This window comes from Nelumbo nucifera, chromosome 4 (assembly GCF_055504915.1).
Source record: "Nelumbo nucifera cultivar China Antique chromosome 4, China Antique-T2T, whole genome shotgun sequence".
In the NCBI taxonomy this organism is placed as follows: domain Eukaryota; kingdom Viridiplantae; phylum Streptophyta; class Magnoliopsida; order Proteales; family Nelumbonaceae; genus Nelumbo; species Nelumbo nucifera.
Window position 1 is genome coordinate 10,974,162 of NC_142652.1, and position 20,673 is coordinate 10,994,834.

A 20,673-nucleotide genomic window follows, 5' to 3' on the forward strand; every position below is an offset into this window, starting at 1 on the left:
TTCTAAACTAAAAACTTAAATTAAATGATAGAATTTCATTGAGTCAAAAGTAACATTCTTTAGGAACTCCAACAATGAAGCTTTTCGTTCTGAAGACGTGTTGCATCAGTGAAAAAATCTGTAATTTAACCTAAAAAATACGGGGCATTTAAAGCTAAAAATTAGGAAAACTTGCATATGTGAGACTTACTCCACTACTGCAACGCCACCCGCAGCCTTTATCTTCTCGATTATGCCATTCGCCTCCTCCTTGGTGACCCCTTGTTTCAATAGGACTGGTGTCTTCTCAACCAAGTCCTTAGCTTCTTTCAACCCGAGATTGGTAAATGCTCTGACTTCTTTGATCACCTTGATCTTTGCTGCTGCATCAAACTTCTCCAGTTTCACATCAAAAGCTGTCTTCTCCACCTTCTTCTCCTCAGCCTTCGCAGATCCAGCAGTTGGCCCACCCTGACCCAAGTCCATTCCCTCTGTTGCAATCTGTTGCATTTTGGGATGCCTTAATCTGGCTTGTAGAGTTGGACCTATCTGCTTGAGTTCATCAGGGGGTAGGGTAGCAATACGTTCAGCAAGCTGAATGATCTTATCACAAGGTGGGGGTTTAGGGCCATATGGATCATATAAAGCAGGGTATTTGTACCTCTTCGGCTTGGCCTTGGGATCTCTGGGAACAAAATCAGGTTGGAACAGACGAAACTGAAGTGGACCAGTTATCCTAGAGAGAGTTGGAGGGGCACGGACAATTCTGAGGAAGGCAAAGAGCTTCATGGTTAAGCAAGCAAGTAAATGCAGAGTTGCATGAGAAGGAAATGGCTTAGAACATGGTGACTGCCCCGGCCACCTAGTCACAACAATTGGTGCAAATGAAGGCTCTGTACTTCCTTTTGTTGAGGGCCTTGAGGTTAGTCCAAAATGTCACCTACAAAGAATTAAAGATATATACATCAACAAGACAACTACTTTATATAACAGAAGAAATAATACTCTCTTTTATGTAAAAGCATAATTCTATTCAAGTTAAGGCACATAAATATATCAGTATCTTACGTTGAAAAGAATATCATAAAGGTCTTTTACTTTGTCATTGCACCTCACCTCATGGAGATATATTGTACCAGCTGGAGACTTCTCAGAAACTGATTGAATTCCAACTATATATTATTTTATGTTGCTTCTCAAAAGTGAAAAAGGAAGAATTATTGAATCTTCTTTTCCCCCTTACAGAAAATAGGCAGGAAATAGGCAGTTGAAATGATACTCAGAGGAAACAAATTCAACTTCGTAATTTCTTAGAACCTCTGTTTCTTTCTATTACATACCTGGACCATCCTATCTTGAGCCAATCATCTAGCCAGAGCAGAGTCTCAATGAGTGAGTTGTGAGCCATCATGGGGTATATCCATGGTTTCCAAGGCATATACGTGAGGTTAGGTGACAAGGAGCACCTAATCACTTACCCTCCTAGGCAATGGATCCAGCCCAAAAAAAGTAGTTTCTAACTTCTAAGATAATTCCATGGCATCCACCAAGCGTCTAAAGTGGGGGTGGGGGTGCAAGGCTTCACCAGATAACAATGGTTTTCATAAAAACATACCCATACAAAATGGAATTTTAAGTCTGTTAATTTCAACATTTCAAAATATCAAACTCCCTAAACATAAGGTCTTCAGTTCTGTTAGTTTGGATCTCATGTTCATGGATGGAGATTTTTAGATGGACTTCTTTTTTTTTTTTTGACTACTGCTTAGACAGTTGGTCATTATGGGGGTTCTGAGTCTGGACATTTGGCATCTGGTGTCAAATGACAACATGCCATTTTTTATTGCTACTGCTTAGATGATTCATAAAATCAGAAAGGATTCAGGTACAGTTAGCCAAATGACAAACCTGAACGTATGGCATTGAGTGCAAACAATATATTGCTACCTGTGGTCCCTAACCTGATTCCTGGAGCCAACTACTTCCCTGATACAATTGCTAAATATTCACATAACCTGAAGAATGGGAACAAGCATACTAGTACCATACAAGAAGCTAAGATGCATCTCTTATATTTAGGCTGGAAAGTTGAGTATAGAATGGAGAAGGAAATTTACAAATTTTGCTTTACCTCACCTAAAGGGAAGCTCTATCTTTCTCTTATTCAAGCCGTGGCAAGCATTGATGAAGTCTGCACAAGATGTTCAGACTCAACCCCCATGATGACCAACGATATTTGGCTTGTATACCTTGAGAGAATTTTGCTACTGCTTAGATAGAATTCATTGAACACCATAAGTTTTCTCATGTGCACTAAATTATAGTGCTAATTGTACACCTTTTTCAGCTAGTGTTATGCATTAGTACATCTTCCATCAAAAAAAGAAAAAAGAAAAAAGCAACTTTTTCAGCTAATTGTACACCTTCTTCTTCGTGCCGACATAGATTGGTTATTGGACATTACAGTAGGAAGACATGATCATTTGAGTTTTTAAACCTTGACCAGACCAATAACAGGGTCTCAGGAAATCATACTAAATCATTTTCAATTATAGTTTCCCATTGTCTTCAAATAGATAAATCTATCATCTCAAAATGAGTTCTTGAGTTATTAGTTATTACAGGAAAGTATTAGAAAAATAGAAACAACGTAACTTTGAGATCAAAAATATGAAATCGTTTTTATTCTCCTTACACATTCGGTGATATCTCCATTATGATGATTTTAAGGGTTCTAATCCAAAATGAAACGCAAATACATTATGCATGACTATCAAACACCTGTTAGAAAACCATAATGAATAAAAAAAACCCTAAACCAAAATATCCTATGAACCAATTAAGTGATAACATCAGAATGAGAAATCCACTGGTTTTGATCAAAAAGAAACCTACTGGTCTTATTTCCCGTTAAGTTATGTAAAATATAAATAATTCACTTAAATAGTGTATGGAACAACCTCTAAATAGCACAAATAGGACTAATGATGATTACACGTCAAGGAATACTAGATTAGTGCCCTAAAATACAAATATGCAGAAGAAGAAGAAGAAGAAGAAGAAGGGAAACACACTGATTAATGCTGGTCGTTGGAGGAGCTAGCCCCACAACTTCCCTGTCTTCCTGCAAATAGCCAGATGCGGAGGTGGAGAGAGTTGCAGAGCAGAGTAGCGTTGGAAGCCCCAACGACGACCCTATGGGCTATGGATACCTCATACCCTTCACCGAAATACCGAAACCCTTACTATGTGACCCAATGGATTACTGGATCCATATCCGACCCTCTTGTTAAATAATTGGGTTGTAACTTGTAAGTGCCCAATTGGATGGGTTGGGCTTGTGGGCACTGTTTTCAAAACCGAACCGGAAAAATCGGGAATCGATCATCTGGCCGGTTCCGTTTTTCCCTAAAATCGTTGATTTTAGTCAGCAAACCGCTAAATTGGCTGATTAATCGTCCGAATGGTTTTGATCATTTTCTAATTTTTAAATTTTTTTTGTTAGAATAAACCAACCATTTGAGTCAAATGGTCGGACCATTCGAACCAGTAACGGACCCCTGACCGATTTGGTCACCAGTTCGTTTTTAAAAACCATGCTTGTGGGTGGATCAAAATGAGTTGGTCCTAAATTGCAACTCCTACATCAACGGCCCAATCCTTCTTCCCATGTTGAGGGAGCATTTCAGTCCAACAAATGAAAAAGGAAAACTTAAATGAGTTGCAATTTCAGTCCCAACTCCTACATCAACGGCCCAATCCTGCTTGAACAACACAAGCAGAAGAACCCCTTTTTCCAAACGAGAGACCATTTAGGAAAAACCTATACAAAGAATTAATATGGTTTTTTGATCGAATCTCCTTCACCACTGCTTTTTCCTTTTTCTCAAAACCCAAGAGCCCAGACTCCATACGTTTAACCCTAGAACTACAGCCATTATCAGCTAGTTCCATTAATGTGTGTCCATTGCTTATCACCCAATATGGGCACGCCACCTGTCCCTAATTTGTGTAACAAAATTCCCACGTGCAAAACTGCAGAATTACAACTCTGAGGATCGTTTTGCCAAACGCTGTTTCTCAGAATCAGAAAAATCAAGAATTCATTCTTTTATGTAATGATTCCGACAGGATCAGGACTGATATAAATGGAGAGAATATGGAGCTTGGAGAGGAGAAAATGACCCAAAATTAATATCACAGAGTTTCTGTTTTCAAGGAAAAAAAAGGGTCCCGATGTTGTAAACACGTTAAGGAAGCATAATGACTGAGCACATAATAGTTGTGTGATAATGTCCTAGTTAATGTACCTTTTATTCAAATGTTTTTGTTCTGTTATACAGAAATTTTTCATTATTTTATTATCTTTATCAAAATAATTAAAAATAAAAAACAATGAAAAAGGAAAACTTAAATGAGTCCCAATCACAATACGTTTAGATTTTTCCTTTATATTATTTTTATTTTTAATTATTTTAACAAAAATAATAAAATAATGGATAATTATTATATAAATACACATTAAATGGAATATGTGTCACATAGGCTTACCTAAAGTGACTAGTACATCCGAATCCAAAAAAAGGTGTGTATGACATGTATATATCCAATTTTTGTAGGCTTTGAACCGCCTATTTGCTATTTCCTGTAAAGGGGGAAAAGAAGATTTAATAATTCTTGGAATTCGATCAGTTTCTGAGAAGTCTCCAACTGGTACAATGTATATATCTCCATGAGGTGCAATGAATCAGGAATATCAATTAAACGTTCTAATAGCTAAAACTAACATCAATTAACCCTCTGCGGCTCTCCTATTACAGTTTTACAAATATGAACAGCACTAGAACATCTACTGTATTTTCCAGTTCTTTAACATCAGAAGATCCTTTAAGCTCTGTAGCTTCACCCTCGTAGCAGATTTCTTTCCCTTTCCTCCGAAATTTATGTCTGGGTACCTATAAAATAGATCAATGAATTTCAAGTTAAAAACTTCAACTCTTTTTAAAAAGGAGGGAATGCTCCTTTTTTCCCAAAGCCACATCGTGCGACATGCGTAGCTGAAATATGATAAACTTCTCATGGTAATAATTAATAAGGACGATGTGGCTTGCTTTTTTTATTTGCCAACGAAAGAACCATTCCCTCCTTTCTAAAAGGAAGGAAAATGAACTCATTTGAAGTGTGCGTTATGCGGATGAATTGCATTAGGGTGATGAAACAATGTGGTTCATGTTTTTCTTTTTTTATCAGTGTGGTTCGTGAATTGGACAGTTCAATATTGCGCGATTAGTCCAGTATTGTTTGAAGAAGAAGAGAATGGTGACCCATTAAGAAAACAACAACAATAAATGTTCTGTGTGGTTGGGTGAAAAACAAAGATGGGAAGTGGATTTCTTGGGGGAATTTCAGATAAGCCTACTCATATTTTTAACTTTAGAAACTCTACTAGAAAAATGATGTGATAGTTTAAAGAAGGCAAATATTTTTCTAATAAGAGATGTTGGCCAGTTGGGAAGTGGATTTCTTGAAGGAATATTTCTTCTTTTTTTGTTCATGGAAAACACAAAGAAAATGACATAGTCTATCTTTTCCCCTTGCATAATCCAAGAATTAATTCCTGTTTTCTTAGGTTTATCAATTGAACATGCAACAGGGAAGTGGATGGCATGCTCAAAACATGGGTCGTCGTTAATTTTCTTCCACGATTTGATTCCAAAGGCAACTAGCCTGGGATTTGTGAATCTCCAATCCATTACAATTCTTAATTAGAATTAGACCAAATATTGGAAGCCGGGATTTTTAAACAAATGTTGCTGTTTTGAAATCGCCACAACCCAGAAAGCATGATTTTGATTTTATTGAAACAAGTTGTCGAAAGATTACGTAATAAAGTATGGGCCATCAAATCCAAATCCCATTACCTAGTTCTCACCAAGTATATCCAGCGTGTGTTTATCAGTAAATTAATGGTTCGATTATCTCTCTCACAGGACATATATAAACCAGAAACGAGTTGCATGATGCAACATGCATCAAAATCAAGATATTCCCCCCTCAGCTGCGATATCAGGTAGACTTTACAAATCTTACGGCTCGGGACCGGTTCGAACTGAGTTGTCCAGTCAACAGTCAATAGACTCAATACTGTCATAAATCAGGAGCTGAGGACAGAGAAGGCATCAAAGGACACAGGAATCACATGCAGTGACACACCACTCAAGAGAATTTTCTTCGCTGAAACCTCCGCTTTTCCAATTTCCATTCCTTTCTCGATTCTCTCCACATCCATACAATAAACGTTTCATCAACAATTCAACAACCCACAGACAAAAACAAGCATAAAAGGAGGTAATAAGACACTATCCTTCTAAAAGCATTTCCTCGTATAACCATAAAATCCTACATCTTTGAATGTCTTAACTCCTCAGACACCACCGAAACAACAAAAAAGAAAACAAAACGAAGACAGAGAGTGACTGAAACATATTTTCTCTTCTCTAGTCTTCCTCATTCAAATTTCAGACCTTTCTTTGGTAAGTAAAGGGAAGACCACCTTTATCAAGCAACATCAGGAAGGCCTTTCATTCATTTGGAAAATACTAAGTAGTAGCTGAAGCAGTCTAGACCAGTGGATTTGTAGCAGAAGATCCATAACCATTCATCACACCAGTCCATGAACCAAGACTGTTCAGATACCCAAATGAATCTTTTCCAACTTCGGAGCAACCTTGATCTTGCCACTCGAGGGACAGGAGCTTGTTGTTCGGCTTCATCTCTACAGCATTTGGATCTTCAGTAGTGCCTCCGAATGGAAGCATTAGCCTCTGGCAAGTGTCCATGAAGGTATTGCTACTCCCTTCGAGGGCGAACCCAAATGGAGAACACAGACCATGAAGGTTAGAAGGTGTGAACCCATGACCAAGACCAACATCTCCTGGACCACCCATAAGACCTAGCTCATTGCTTCCCATGAAATCATGGCTTCTGGGGTTTCCAAGTACGGCATCAAATTTGCTCTCCATGAAATCGATCGATCTGGGGTTTTCCACCATGGCATTGTACTTGTTGTCGATGAAGCTAGGGTTTCCAAGACCTCCAGAGTTCCCGAACAGACTGGTTAGGTGTGACAATTGCATCTCAGGAAACGAAAGTTGCAGATCTGTCGCGTCGTGTGAGGATGAACTGGGGTGCTGATTAAGTGGTTGATCTGCTGATTTCTTAACAGCCACCCTCTTGTTCTTTCTGCATCCACCACCAACAGGAATGTTCCTGAGAGAGCCTCCTTTCGTCCAATACCTTCTACAGGTCTTGCAGAAATATCTTGGCTGGGAGAGACTGTAGTTGTTGTAGTAACAGAACTTGGTATGAGTTGACTCACACCTCGGGCACTTGAGTGCTTGATCATGTTGAGGCCTCAGCCTCCTCTCAAGCAATGGTCTCGAGCATGTGATCATGTCCCCAGAAGGCGAGGAAGAATCCATTCCGCTTTCCTCGTGAACCACGCCCTAATTTCAGATATAAAAAATACATGACAAATGTGTCAGATTGCTGATACAAACAATCCGCGATTAGACATTCCATGTCTTTTCATTATCATGTCAGAATGTCAGAAGGCCAGACTCGCAGAGTGCCTAGAACTTGTTATTGGAACACAAAATTCGAGAACATATCTAGAATTCACACTTTCATTTTCAGTTCCATGATATTAGGCTTTTTCTATAACTTCCAGCATTAACAGCTTAACAAATTTTTTAACATATCTACAGTTTCATTTCATCTGCCATTGTCTTCTACTAATCTACTTAACTATATTTAGCATCATCTCTAATGTAACTAGGGTTTCCTTTTTCTTTAATTTTTTTGGCATTATAAGCTCAAATATATCACCCATCTGGTTCTCTCTATCATATAGTTATAGACAGTCTGTCAATCTAATCATCTTAGAGGGAAGTAATGTACTAATGTTCTCCGAATCGATCTGCAACTCTGTGTGTGCTTGTGCATGTCTAAAATTCCATAAAGTAAATTACATATGAAAGAAGCATGATCAAACAGATTTCTTCCTTTTCTTCTTATTTCTCATAAACTGACTTAGCTTTCCGTAGATCTTAATATTCAATACAACAGGCTTAAAGCATTAAAACAGCTCTCCCGTCTAGAAAGCATTGATAAACAAATTAAGAGAAAACTAATTAGAAAGGTCTGAATAACAAAAAAGAAGATATTAGTAGCAGAAGAAGTTTATGATAATGGTGATAATTAAAAGGAAATTAGTTGATGTAAAAGAGCCGAAGGGATAATGCAAGGGTACCTGTAACCAGTCGGATGTGTCCATGCAGACCTGGAGAGAGGTAAGGCCCATTCAACGAAGCCAGCATAGAAGAAGCCAAATCAACTAGTTACGGCCAAACACCCCCTTCGAAAGATAAACTCTGTAAAGGATGTGATAGGAGTAAGGGTGTTACAGTGGGAAGAAACCGGTAGCAGAGAGGGATCAGAGATGAGGATGTTGAACAGAAGGAGGAGGGGGAGGGGAGGACGGAGGAGGAGAGAGCGGTGAGGAGCAGTGGGAATCGGGGGGGAATTGAGTGAGAATTGATTGGTTTGTATGGTTGCGAGAGGGGCTGTCAATAAGAAGGAAGAAAAAGGTAGTGGGGGGGAGCAGAGTAGATACAGATTACAGATACGGTGGTCTTCTCATCGTCGGTGGTTAGCTACTGCACTCTTAGGGGCCCACCCTCGTCCGTCAGTTCACATCTTTTGCCCCAGCTTGACTAGAACCCCGGCTGCGACGCAACTGCAACGGTCCTGATGCGCGATGATGTCATCATCAATGCTTGGCTCGAGGACAGCGTGAGCCGTTGGATCATGGCCGTCGGGGATAGGATTCTTTTGTGGGGAGAAACACGTCAGTTATCACGGCGTCCGTCATATGTCACGAACGTCACTGGGAATATTTGGGACCTCGAAAAAGAGCAAACCGAAAGCAGCACTCCATTTTGGCCCCACACTCTCCCTCACTCCCCAGCCTAGAGGAGTGGAGGACCCCTTCCCTCTCGCCTCCATCTCCAAGCAAAGGATAGATTCCCTCTCACGTGTCTCTCTCCCTGGCCCAGTTCTTCAGGCACGTGCAGACCTTCCCTTCCATAATTCCCTCGTCGCTTCCATGTAAACTTTATCTGAACATTTTGGATTCGGTGATCCTTACCTTGAAAACAAAACGTGTATTGGTAAGGGTAATTTCGTCAATAAAGAAATTGGTTTATTTACTAAAAACTCCTCCTCCACTCCAATCTCCTTTAATTTATTGCTGCAATACCAAATTCAAAATTAAAACGAGTCGAGCGTGCTGAGTCCTGGCCGGTGAGAGAAGTAAAAAACTTTCTTTCTGGTGCATCACATGATGAGTCCTGGCCGGTGAGAGAAAGCACGAGGTGTCCAGTATCCAGTGTCCAGCCCAGCGTCCGTCAGACTGGGAATCTACGTAACGCAAACGCTCAACCCTCCGGGCAATGGAATGAATACTCCCCCAGTCGGAGCACGTGATCTCAGGCTTTCAATCAGTTCACTAGTTTTAGTTGCAATGATTAGATTGTGATGGGATGATAATTTGATATACCTGTGAAGTACAGTTTGTTATCGGTAACTTCAACCCGCGTTATTCCTATCTTTATCTTCCGTCTGCAAAATTCTCTTTTGTTTAACTACACTACAAACCTGGATCAAACTAGACATTACTCCACTATTGGAATTGACCCAAGTAGAATCTGCAGACGGAGTCCGCTTCCCTCCCTCTTGGAGAAACCTTGCTTGCTGCTTTAACCTAAACTTATGTTCTATACTTAAACGATCGATCCACGTACTGTTAATTTGCTTATTATCCAGTCCAGAGTCCAGAGTCCAGAGACTCCAGGCGTCGACTCCAAGAAGAGAAGCCAAAAGCTCTTAGAATTAGAGATTTCAAATATATACATTAGCCGTGAATTATGAACTTATGATCCTAACTCGCATGAAACTGAAGGACTCCAAGCTCAAGATAAGTTCTGTCTGTCCACTTCTGCCACTTCTGTCAACGGCACATTGTCCCATAATCTGCCCAACCAAGACAATAGCATGAATGTTATTGTCCAGTCTAAAAGAAACAAGTACAGTAGTTATCACTTACCAGTCAGTCAGGAGTCAGCAATCAGCAATCAGCATCCCCCGAACCATTTGTTTTACCATCGACCAGCGTGATCTCTGTGGTCCAACCGAAGCCATACAACTAAAAAATCCCCCCCCCCAACGGATGTTTGGTAATTGAGCCGCTCTATCTTTGTGGGGCCCAGTCCAGAACGGATGGTTGGACCGTTAAACCTATTGCCTAATCTAAAAACCGTATCGACGGATTAGTCTCTGAATTCTGGGTAGGGCAAGTACTAAGCCATGAAATTCACACATGTATCCACTAGTTCTTGAAGCTGATGATGCAACCAAGTCACCAACCCTGCATGTTAGGATTTAGATACATATTTAAGCGAGCAAAATCATATTAATTTGGTTGAGTTATATTTAACCAGGCAAAATCCTGTGAAATAGAAAGCGATGATCTGGACTCTGGATTGAGGTGAGAAACTGAGAATTGCCGCCCATATATATCTAAACAGTAGAAAAAGGTTCAAGTAAGGGACCTTCATAGCTGATGTGTCCGGCCGAAAAGGTTCAGACCATGGGCCACCAGATCTGTCCGGTCAGTCTAAATATTTTGGGCTACGTGCCATTTGAATGGTTGGAGCTAAAAGGCCATGGAACATATATATTAATATTATAGGGCCTGGGTATAGGGAGGGAGCATCCCATTCATACCTTTAAATAAAATAAATAAAACATTCTTCAATCCTCCGAACTTTAGCTTCCAAACGACCAAGGACCACTAACAACTTAATATAATAATATTGGACTTGGGCCCACTTATCCATCAACATCTATGGAACACTTTTGCATTCAAAATTTCAAACTCAGAGACAAAACCGAACCCTCCTTCCCTCCCTCCTTTCTTTTTGCTAATCTTGTTTTGTTCGGCAAACAAACTTGTCTTCGTTTACATTTTATTCGGGTTCGCGACAAGCTAACGTGTGGTTGAAGCAAACTATTGATGTGAACGGTCCTTTTACAGTTTACTATTTTCAGCAACTTAGCCTTAGCTACGTGGATCCAACGTCGAGGCCTACAAAACGCCTTGGCTCTTTCAGACAAGGAGGGGGATTCCTGAAATCGACCCCAAAACAATCGGAATTGACTCAATTGAGAATTTTATTTTATATAATATAAAAAAAGGACTAGGTATTAAGGTGTGAGGGAAGAGGAGGAGGGAGGGCAGAGTGGGATTAGGTGGCGAGGGCTTCGTACCTTATAGAGTACGAATTACGAAAGTGACCACATCGCAATGTCTTGGTCATATGCTAGCTATACTTTCGCTATCATGCGCGTGCGTGTGACAGGGTCCAGGTCCAGTCCAGGCAGCGGTAAGTGCGGCTCAGGAGAGCAAAGCCAAAGCAACATTCTTCATTCTCGTTCTCGCTGTATCTATATTGTTGACGAATCTGCGAGGGCGGTGGGTACAGTACAGGATCTCTAGAGTAACAGCCAATAGGGTTTTGGTATGAGATATTAAGCCGTCTTTGCTTATTCTATCTACACGTTGGTTTTGTTGTGTTGTTGCCTTGTTGGGATATAATGATTGGTTTTCTTGTTATTTTGCTATAAAACTCGGTGCATGGGATCCACCATAACAATGTGATAGCCGACCAGGCGACCATCTCTCACGAGCTGTTGTCTATTTCTTTCCTATATTCTGATCTGACTGAGATAATCTGTCTCTTTGAAAGTCCGGAACCCGACAAAAGAGCTGGTTTAATACATTTTTATCAGTGTCGACAACAGACGGTAAATTGGCTTATTGTGATGTGCGAGTATGATGTGGGTAGGGTAAATGAGTTGAGTAGATGATGAGGTCCGGGCAATAAGCCAATAACACAACACGTTTTGCTTTGGGAGAATATCACATCCCATGATAGCTGTAAGCATTTTATATATGTGTGGAGGTGGGAGCGAACTAAGGGCCAAAGATCACAACTTTTTATGTGAGCCGTCCAATGTGATTCTTCATTTTTATGGGCAAGATGATTGGTTTTGGACGTCTAACCAGAAAAAGAAAGGGGATTAAAAAGGAAAAATTTTGTCGTTTGTCAGAGTTTAGACGAACCTGACTAAGCTGGCCAGGTTCGAAAGGAAACCGGATTTGTTTCTCACAAAACGTGCCTCAGACCAATCTTATAATACTTTTAGCCGTGCATTGGGAATATCTTCTTAATTCACGACTGGGATGGGCTGTGGGGTTAGTGTGAGGTAGGAGTGTTCATGGTCCAGTTCAGAGAATATTTCAGACCAAACCAATAAATTACGGTTTAGAAAAATTTCAGACTAAATCAAACCGTTTTGTATAAAAACAAAACCAATTATCAAACCAAACCGTTTTATTATGGTTTGGAGACTTTGTATCATTCTATCCTTTACTTAGACTACATAATTAGTATAGAAAAAATTAAATAACAAACAAAAATAACATAGATATCAATAAAACAACACAAATTTACAAATTAGATACAAAAAAAAGAACATTTAATAATAAAGTAAAATTAAAAAAATATGCTTTACTGAAAAGTATAACCCAATACTTTCAGGTTTCAACCAATAAAATGAGAGAAAATATTAAAATAATATCCTATATAAAAGGAAAATTGAATAAATGTACATTGGCTAATCCATGACATCTAAACCATTATTAAATGTAAAATAAATAACAAAAACTTAGACTTAACTACATGTCTGAGAAGAATTTTGAGCTGGATCAAAGTGACAATCATGTCTATTAGGCAGGCAACAATACTGCTAGGGGTAACTAATTTGGTGATTGGGCGGAGAAGTCTTACCAAAAACTCGGCCAAAATCCATTTCCCACCTTAAAGAATATCCCCAGAGAAACTGGGGAGTAAATTCATAATCCCTTTCTAAATCGAGCAGTCTAGGGACGGCAAGGAAGAAGTAATAATCACCCAATCCCCCTATCCAGGCCATACTTTGCAGCAGTTAGCCCTCTCCATCAGCTGTCTCTTTCCATCCCAAACCTCCAAATCCATGGACATGGATTTGATTTTGGCGCAACCAGAATTCATATATGAATGTGTAAAGAGCTTCCTTTAGATCCCTTTTTTTCTACTTTAGAAATGTTAACAGACGATTTGTAACTGATTTTGTTTGGCTTGTCACCTTAGCTTCTATCAATTATATTTTCTGGGCTAGATGGCATCTCATCACCCTCTTCGCTTTTAAATTAAAAAAAAAAAAGGTTTATTTTCTATTTACTATCTTTTTTTAAAAAAAATATAAAGTAATTTTATTAAATAGAAGGAAATTGAACATAACAGGTCACTGGGAAGGTCCACGGATTCGGTTGGAATAGGATTTGATTGAACAGAGGAAGAGGGTTTCGTTGGAAGAGAGATGACCGGCGGTGACCGGTGAGTCAGTGAAAATGGTGGGTCAGCAAGAATGGTTAGGGTTTCGTTGTATTAGATAATGAGAATGAGAGAGAGAGAGAGAGAGTATTTGCCATGAGACTAAATCGTTAACGTTCTCTGAGGAAGTGACAAGCGGCAAGCCGGCAACACTAAATCATTGGCATTCACTGAGGAAGCGGCAAACTTAACCAAACCAGCGGCAATGGCAAGCCATCAACACTAAATCGTTGGTGTTCTTTAAGTCTGAGGAACAGAGGAAGGGAGGGCTAAGGTTGTCCCTCGAGTCTCGACTCTCGTTCAATTGTTTGGTATTCTCTTCTCTGAGAAGCAAACCTGAAAACCAAAAGGGAAATGGGCAAAAGGCTAGGTTATTGAAGAGAACAGAGGAAATAAAAAATAAAAATTTAATTTATATATTTATATATTATTAACAATTTCGATATATATTTATATTATATATATTAATACAGTTTATGATTTACGATTTGTGGTTTACGGTTTGGTTTGATTCATAAAATTTTTAATACACCAAATCGTAAATCATAAACTGTATTCTTTAAAATCGTGAACCGAACCAAACCATTATAAATTCAGTTTGGTTTTACGGTTTGAACCGCATAATGAATACTTAAGAGCAAAGTCGATTTTGCTAGGAGTGGAGAATACTCAGAATATAGATTCTGTATGAGGATCAATCTTAGGCGGGTCAATATCGACCCGCATTTACTACTATTCAGCTTGATCATTTTGTTTCCCCCAATATCCACCTACATTTACCGCTGTATTTTGTGATTTTTTATTTAATATTTTAAATTATAAGGTTTCTAGTAATGAATTTGAGGAAATTTTTTAGTTTTTTCTTTTTGGTATTCGGTGCTATGCACAATTAATAACTTTCCTCTTATCCCATTTTTCCCAAAGTGCTAGCTGTAGGATTTCATTTCGCGCCAACACCGAATAAACCAGTTAACACACCAACGAGCCGGCCCTCAGTTGATTAATTTCAACAAATTATAGCTTGGTTGGCTTTGGTGTTTTATTATACTAAATGAGATCCATGTGATGCATGGGTGAGTATTATAATGATGGTCATGTTACACAATTTCTTAACCAGATCCATTGTGAGTGAGCTTAATTATATAATTTCATATTTAAAAAATATATATTTTTTAAAATTCATAAAAACACAAAATTTTAAAAGGGTTGGAAAGAAATATGAGGAGTCTGATGTGGACAATTGCATTTTAAAATATATTATAAATCATCTTGTTTGAAAGCAAATTGATTCTTAAAAAAAATGTGTTCTTGAATTTGATTTTAAAAATATATTTTCATTTGACTATTCAACATCATGTTCCATAAATCATATAATTTCTATACTAGAAAAGTTGTTTTTGTTTAAACAAATATATTTTGTTGGTTCCAAAAACATGTATTGTTTTTTGAAACAATTAACAAAAACAGAATTCAAGAACATGTTTTTGCTTTTTAACTAAGGGAAAATTCTACTTTAGTACCCTGAACTTTGGGGATATTGTCAAGTTAGTACCCGAACTTTCAAATGTGTCACTGCAATACCCAGACTTTCAAGAAGTGTCAAGTTGGTCCAAAACCGTTAATGGACGTTAAGTACCATATAAAAGGAAAAAAAAATACCTGTAAAAAAAGACAATGTCATTGATTTAAATGTTTGGGGAAACATGGAACCAAATACCATCAATCACGCGTCTATTGCTTGTGTAGTGTGCACCCACACAATATGGCTTTGCCCCACCCAAACTCCAAACCAAACACACATCATACTCATCTCTAATATTCACTGTAACCGGGGGCGGAGGCACCCTGATTCACATTCTTCCTGGAAGTGGTTTCAACAAAATAATTCATCTTCCCATGAATCTGGCTATTCACTTGAAAATTTGCTTGTCTTGGCGTCAATAAAAGGAAAACTCGCTTGTCTTTTCTTGGCTCTCGCTTCCATCATCTCTCTCTGCATTCTATTATATATGGACACTAGCAGGGACCCGTGCGATGCACGGGTTTTGTTAATCACGAAAGAAACATTCAAGACTTATAAACAAATTGAAAGAATCAAAAGAATGGTCTAATTACTTTGCCAAAAACTAAAATAAGATATAATAAGAATAACCAAAACTAAGTCAATTTAGTAGTAGTAGTAGTAGTACCCGTAATATACATGGTTATAATTATAATTGTATAGCATACGAGTCTTAATGGACCTGTTTTAAGTGAAGTTTTATTTGAACTTATTAATGTTCTACTTTTTTATGTTGTATTTCTATTCCCTCTCATTCTCTCTCTTAAATGTCATTTTTAAATGTAATAATAACATGCATTGAAATAAGAGGCCTTGAAAAACCGAAAGGTCTCTCTTCTCTAATAATGTATGGTTTTATTGATCTAATTAAAATATACAATGATTACCTATTTTTTATACTTTTAAATCAAAACAAAATAGAAAATGCAAAAAATGGAGAAAATGGATAAATACCAAGAAGCATGAAAGTGCCTACTTGGCAATGAACAATGCCTTCTTTTGACGGGTAATGTTGACATTTTCAAAAATTTTAAGTTGCACATGTCATCACGTGGTCAGATAACTGATGGTCAGTTAACGACAAGGACTAACTTGACACTTTTTGAAAGTTTCAGTACTACAATGACACATAACACATTTGAAAGTTTGAGTAGTAACTTGACATTACCCTCAAAGTTCAAGATACTAAAGTGGAATTTTCCCAAAATATGTAGAGATTCCTAAAAACAAATGAAAGCAAAAACATTCATGTTGTAGGATGCCCCCTTACTAAGTTAGAAATGATTATATTTTTAATAAGGTTAACCGGTCTTGCAATTGGGTTCCTAAAGGTATTTATAATTAATGTTTTAAATCATACTTCTGAATTAATCATTTTTCTTGATATCTATTTGGATCGATATCTTGATAATAAGGCCCTGTTCGCTTTTCGGTAAGTTACTTACCTAGGTAAATGCAATTACCAGGGTATGTTTTTTCTAGGAAACACTTACCTAGATAAGTGCATTTACCCATGTTCTAATATTTCTCGTGTAAATAATGCAATGACCATTTCAGCCATAAAAATCCATTATTAAAAGGGGCATTTTTGTCCCATTCAAGTGTTGGCAACTTTCCCCCTAGATGAGAAAGTTATTTACCCACCTAGGAAATGGATATCACTTACCTGGGTAAGTGGTACCCAGGAAAATAAACGTTCTCTAGTCCCCACATAAATCTGAAAAAAGAACATGGGATTTTTGGTCAATGGGAACCAAATCCCATTGACCGACTTCCCCCCCTCAAAATCCAAAAAAAGAACGCCCCTAAGTTCTTTCTCAATGATAATACATTTTTAATGGTTGTAACATATTTGTGGTTAATTTGTTAAGGACTATGGTGGACCCAGTTGAGGCTTAAGACCTGTTTTTTTTTTCTTTTTTTAAGCCAAAGCGGCAAATTCCATTCATCAATTCAATAGATTACATCTCATTTCTAATCAATCACCCCAAAAGATGAGGAGCTATAGACCAGATCATTGACCCGTTTTGCCTAACATGAAGCTGGGCCAATCCGTGGGCTGCTCTATTGCAGGTACTAGGTGTATAATTTAGCTCATAAAGAAACAAACCTATGAAGCAAAGAATGACAATCCCGAATGATGTTGAGTAATATTCTCCAAGGGGTCCATTAATCCAGGTTCGACTTCAATACTTCTATAACCCTTTTTTGCATCACTCTCCAAAATAATATCATCCATGGACATAGTTACATAGAACTTGAGTCCTTCCAGGAGTGGTGAGGCTTCCACTTCTTTAGCAGATTGACAGTAATATTTTAGAAACCGTTCCACAGAGTTTAGATTGGTCATTGGTGCTCCATATAGCGTGCCCCACATGCACATCTCAGTATGCATTGGGAACATCTCTCTCGTAATTGTTATGGTGAGATGTTCCCTTTACACAATTGGTATGTGTTGTGGGACACACATAAAGTGCGCTCTGTGGGGTGCCGATGCGAATTCCCGTCCCACTATACAAAATTTTCACTTTGGTATCTTATATTTATATTATGCCCAAACCAGCCTGTAACTGTGTTCATGCACTGTCTATATTTATCTTGACAAATGGGGCATGGAGGTTGGACCAACGAGCTGGAATATGAGCATTTACCATCTTGGTGAGAAGTATGCTTATTCAAATATGAAGGAAACACCATAGTTGTCTAACTGTTCAACACAATCGATCGTTTGTCTTAGTCGATGGATCTTTTGACACCAACACACACAAAGCAGTTACAGGTTTTATGTTAAGTTTTCATCTAGATATGCTCATCTAATTGCATAAGGACAATCTTGCCTTGCAAACTCCTCAGCAGTTGAAGAATGGGCAGTCATCAAGGGTTTAAGGAAGCTTATTTCCTTAGGCGTAATTTTTTTTTGCTCTTAGATGCTAAAGAAGTATTACTCAAAGTGAAAGGAGCCTCCAGAAACATCATGTGGCATGAAAGAGCTTTAATAGAACACATTCAATTATTACTGTCTTTTTTCACAACTAGTAAACATGTACGTGCATTTGCACGTGACAATATCTCTAAGACAAAACTATTTATAAGTGGGCAGTTTCTAAATGATTATAAGTGAGTAGTTTCTAAAGTGAGAGTGAATGACATATATATCCTCTTTATGCCCGTTGTATGCTTAGACAAGGGGAATAGAAAGTGTCCAACGAAAATTACAAAAAGAAGGGCCATTCGCTCTTTTATAGGTAGTATAGATATAATTTTTAGGCTATCTTTGGCTTGAAGGAAAAGATAGAAAAAGTAAGGAAAAGGTAAGGAAATCTTTACAAACCTTTTATAGGTTTCCTGTCTTTCCCTTCCTTTCCCTACCTTTTCCTTCAAACCAAACATAACCTTAGTGTATATGAGAAGAAATATAATTACAACAGCCCATATAATGGCTAATATTGCCATAAGATCCAATTCTTCTGTTTCTTTTGATAATCCCCCTTCTAACATTAATTCTTTAGTAAACCACAATATAAGGGGGATTTAGATGTATCAATAATGTTTTTAGTGGTTCTTTTCTTCTTTTGCCAAAAAAATAAAGTGACCTTATTATGTTCAACCACTTTGTTAACCATGAAATAGAAGGTTGAATTGTGGGCTAAGTGGAGAAGTGAATCATATTGGTTGAACTGAGGGACAGTGAAATAGAATGTGGCCTCTTATTGAAACTCATTACAAAGTTTAGAAACTGGTGAGGCACTGTTTTGAAAGCCCCCTTTGACACAATTAATAATTATCTCATTCAGTTGCGTCATCACGAGGAACCCCACCTTCAATTCACTTGCACTCAACACAGCCATTAAATATTTTGATAAGTGTTTTTTTGTTAATGGTTCCTATCTCCAGAATAAAGCTGCTATTTCGATTGTTTTAGGCGGTGTTTGGCATCGATGTCGTTGCTTCATAAAACAGTGACACATTAATGATACATTAGATAAACCGGTGTTCCAGAAAATGGTAATATATTTGCAACCGTTTTTCCATAAAAAAGGTACTCCAAACCACGTTTAGGAAATCAAGAAGGCGTGGTCAGGGGAAACGCCAAATTCAACGTATTCTCAATTTGGAGATCTTTGTTGTCAATGAGGGCACGATGTGGTAGTGATGTGGACTTCCTATAATGGGTGTCAGTGCTGAAAACAAATACGATGCACAGGTACCAAACAGAAGGTGTTGTTGTTGCCCCAAAAAATGTCTTACCTGACAGCAATGTTTCCAAACAAAATAAAAGATACAATTTTCTCATAAAACGGTGCTTTCAACCCACACAATGCAACATCGATGCCAAATATATACTTAATGAAGGGTTCCTCTAGACGGATCGAAATAGCAGGTGGCCAAAGCACCACAACCAATTATGCAAAATGGGAATCGCTCATTTTGGGCTTGAAGACAAAAAGACGGAGGAATATAAAGCAGTTAAAATGTTAATTTTTTTTCTGTGATGCTTTATAAATAATGAATACTGTTAATATTAATACTCCTACATGTAGTTGGGTTGATAAGATGTACAAGGATAGTAGAGGCTATAATAGCTTAGCTCATAAATTAAGGGTGTGTTTGGTCACAATGCAATTTCATTTGCACTAGTATAAATGCTTGAGAATGCAAATAATGTAAATTCTGGTTTAATTTTGTTTGTGATTTTACTTTATTTTATTTAAGGTCTTATTAATCAATCAAAAATAAGATAAAATTTAAAATAAAAAATAAATCATAATTTGTATTGAAATCATCTGCACTACCATAACTTTGCATCAATGCAAATAAACTTTCATTGCAACCAAACACAGCCTAACTTACAAAGTAGGCAGGGCAACCATATAAAGTTTCAATGCCAACAGTCAGGTTTAACACTTAACCTGACCCACTAGCATCCCCTAGTCTTATATGTGTATTAGTACTGCTATTTTATGATATATATATATATATATATATATATATATATATATATATATATATTAAGATAAACACATATATATACAAGTATATGAATAATATATTACCAGTTGATCTGGTTTGATATGGGCTTGAAATATTAAGTCTAGTCTTGGCCCTAAAATTTCAAAGAATATCATATGGGCCAGGCCGGGACAAACAGAAAATTAGTATCCCTACTAATGATGTTGTTGATGGACTTGTTGAAATTAAATTTTAATCAACCAACTATCAGAGTAATAATTCGGATTAGTTGAATGATAGCTATTCAACAAGCTGTGAAGCCCATGGTAATGTTTCGAGCTAATGATAAAATACATGAGACCCACAGTGTAAAATTAAATGGTTATGAGTCCATGTATTTTGTTAATGGAGAGGAGAGTAATCATTGCTTTCACAACCCACTGAACAATTATTGCAGTTGCTCTCTGAGTAGATAAATGAATTTAGGTTGCGTTTGGAAGCGGTGTAAAACTCTATTTATTGAGTTAAACATTGATAGTTTAAAATTTATAAACTGTTGTGTTTTGAAAAACGTGATAATCGATGTAAACCTCTTCTATAAGTGGAGTTGTACATTGATTTATGATG

General features: G+C 37.7%; 2 protein-coding genes across 6 annotated transcripts; both read right to left on the bottom strand.

Moving 5' to 3' along the window:
* On the bottom strand, positions 1 to 3,209 carry LOC104587225 (uncharacterized). 5 transcript variants are annotated; one of them, XM_010244752.3, is made up of 3 exons: positions 3,054 to 3,192; positions 2,116 to 2,246; positions 1 to 919 (listed from the first exon to the last, which is right to left on the bottom strand). In XM_010244752.3, the coding sequence occupies exon 3, from the start codon at positions 766 to 768 to the stop codon at positions 187 to 189; it is 582 nt and encodes a 193-aa protein (XP_010243054.1). In that variant the 5' UTR covers positions 769 to 919; positions 2,116 to 2,246; positions 3,054 to 3,192; the 3' UTR covers positions 1 to 186. The 5 variants fall into 5 exon arrangements, with proteins under 5 accessions (XP_010243054.1, XP_010243053.1, XP_088759021.1 ...); XM_010244751.3 differs by having other exon boundaries at positions 2,111 to 2,246; XM_088902895.1 differs by having other exon boundaries at positions 2,116 to 2,228; positions 3,054 to 3,191.
* A 2,995-nt stretch (positions 3,210 to 6,204) lies between these two features.
* On the bottom strand, positions 6,205 to 8,602 carry LOC104587224 (dof zinc finger protein DOF5.6-like). Its single transcript, XM_010244749.3, has 2 exons — positions 8,291 to 8,602; positions 6,205 to 7,484 (listed from the first exon to the last, which is right to left on the bottom strand). Exons 1-2 carry the CDS (start codon positions 8,339 to 8,341, stop codon positions 6,600 to 6,602), a joined length of 936 nt encoding a protein of 311 aa, XP_010243051.1. The 5' UTR covers positions 8,342 to 8,602; the 3' UTR covers positions 6,205 to 6,599.
* Positions 8,603 to 20,673: the final 12,071 nt, after the last annotated feature.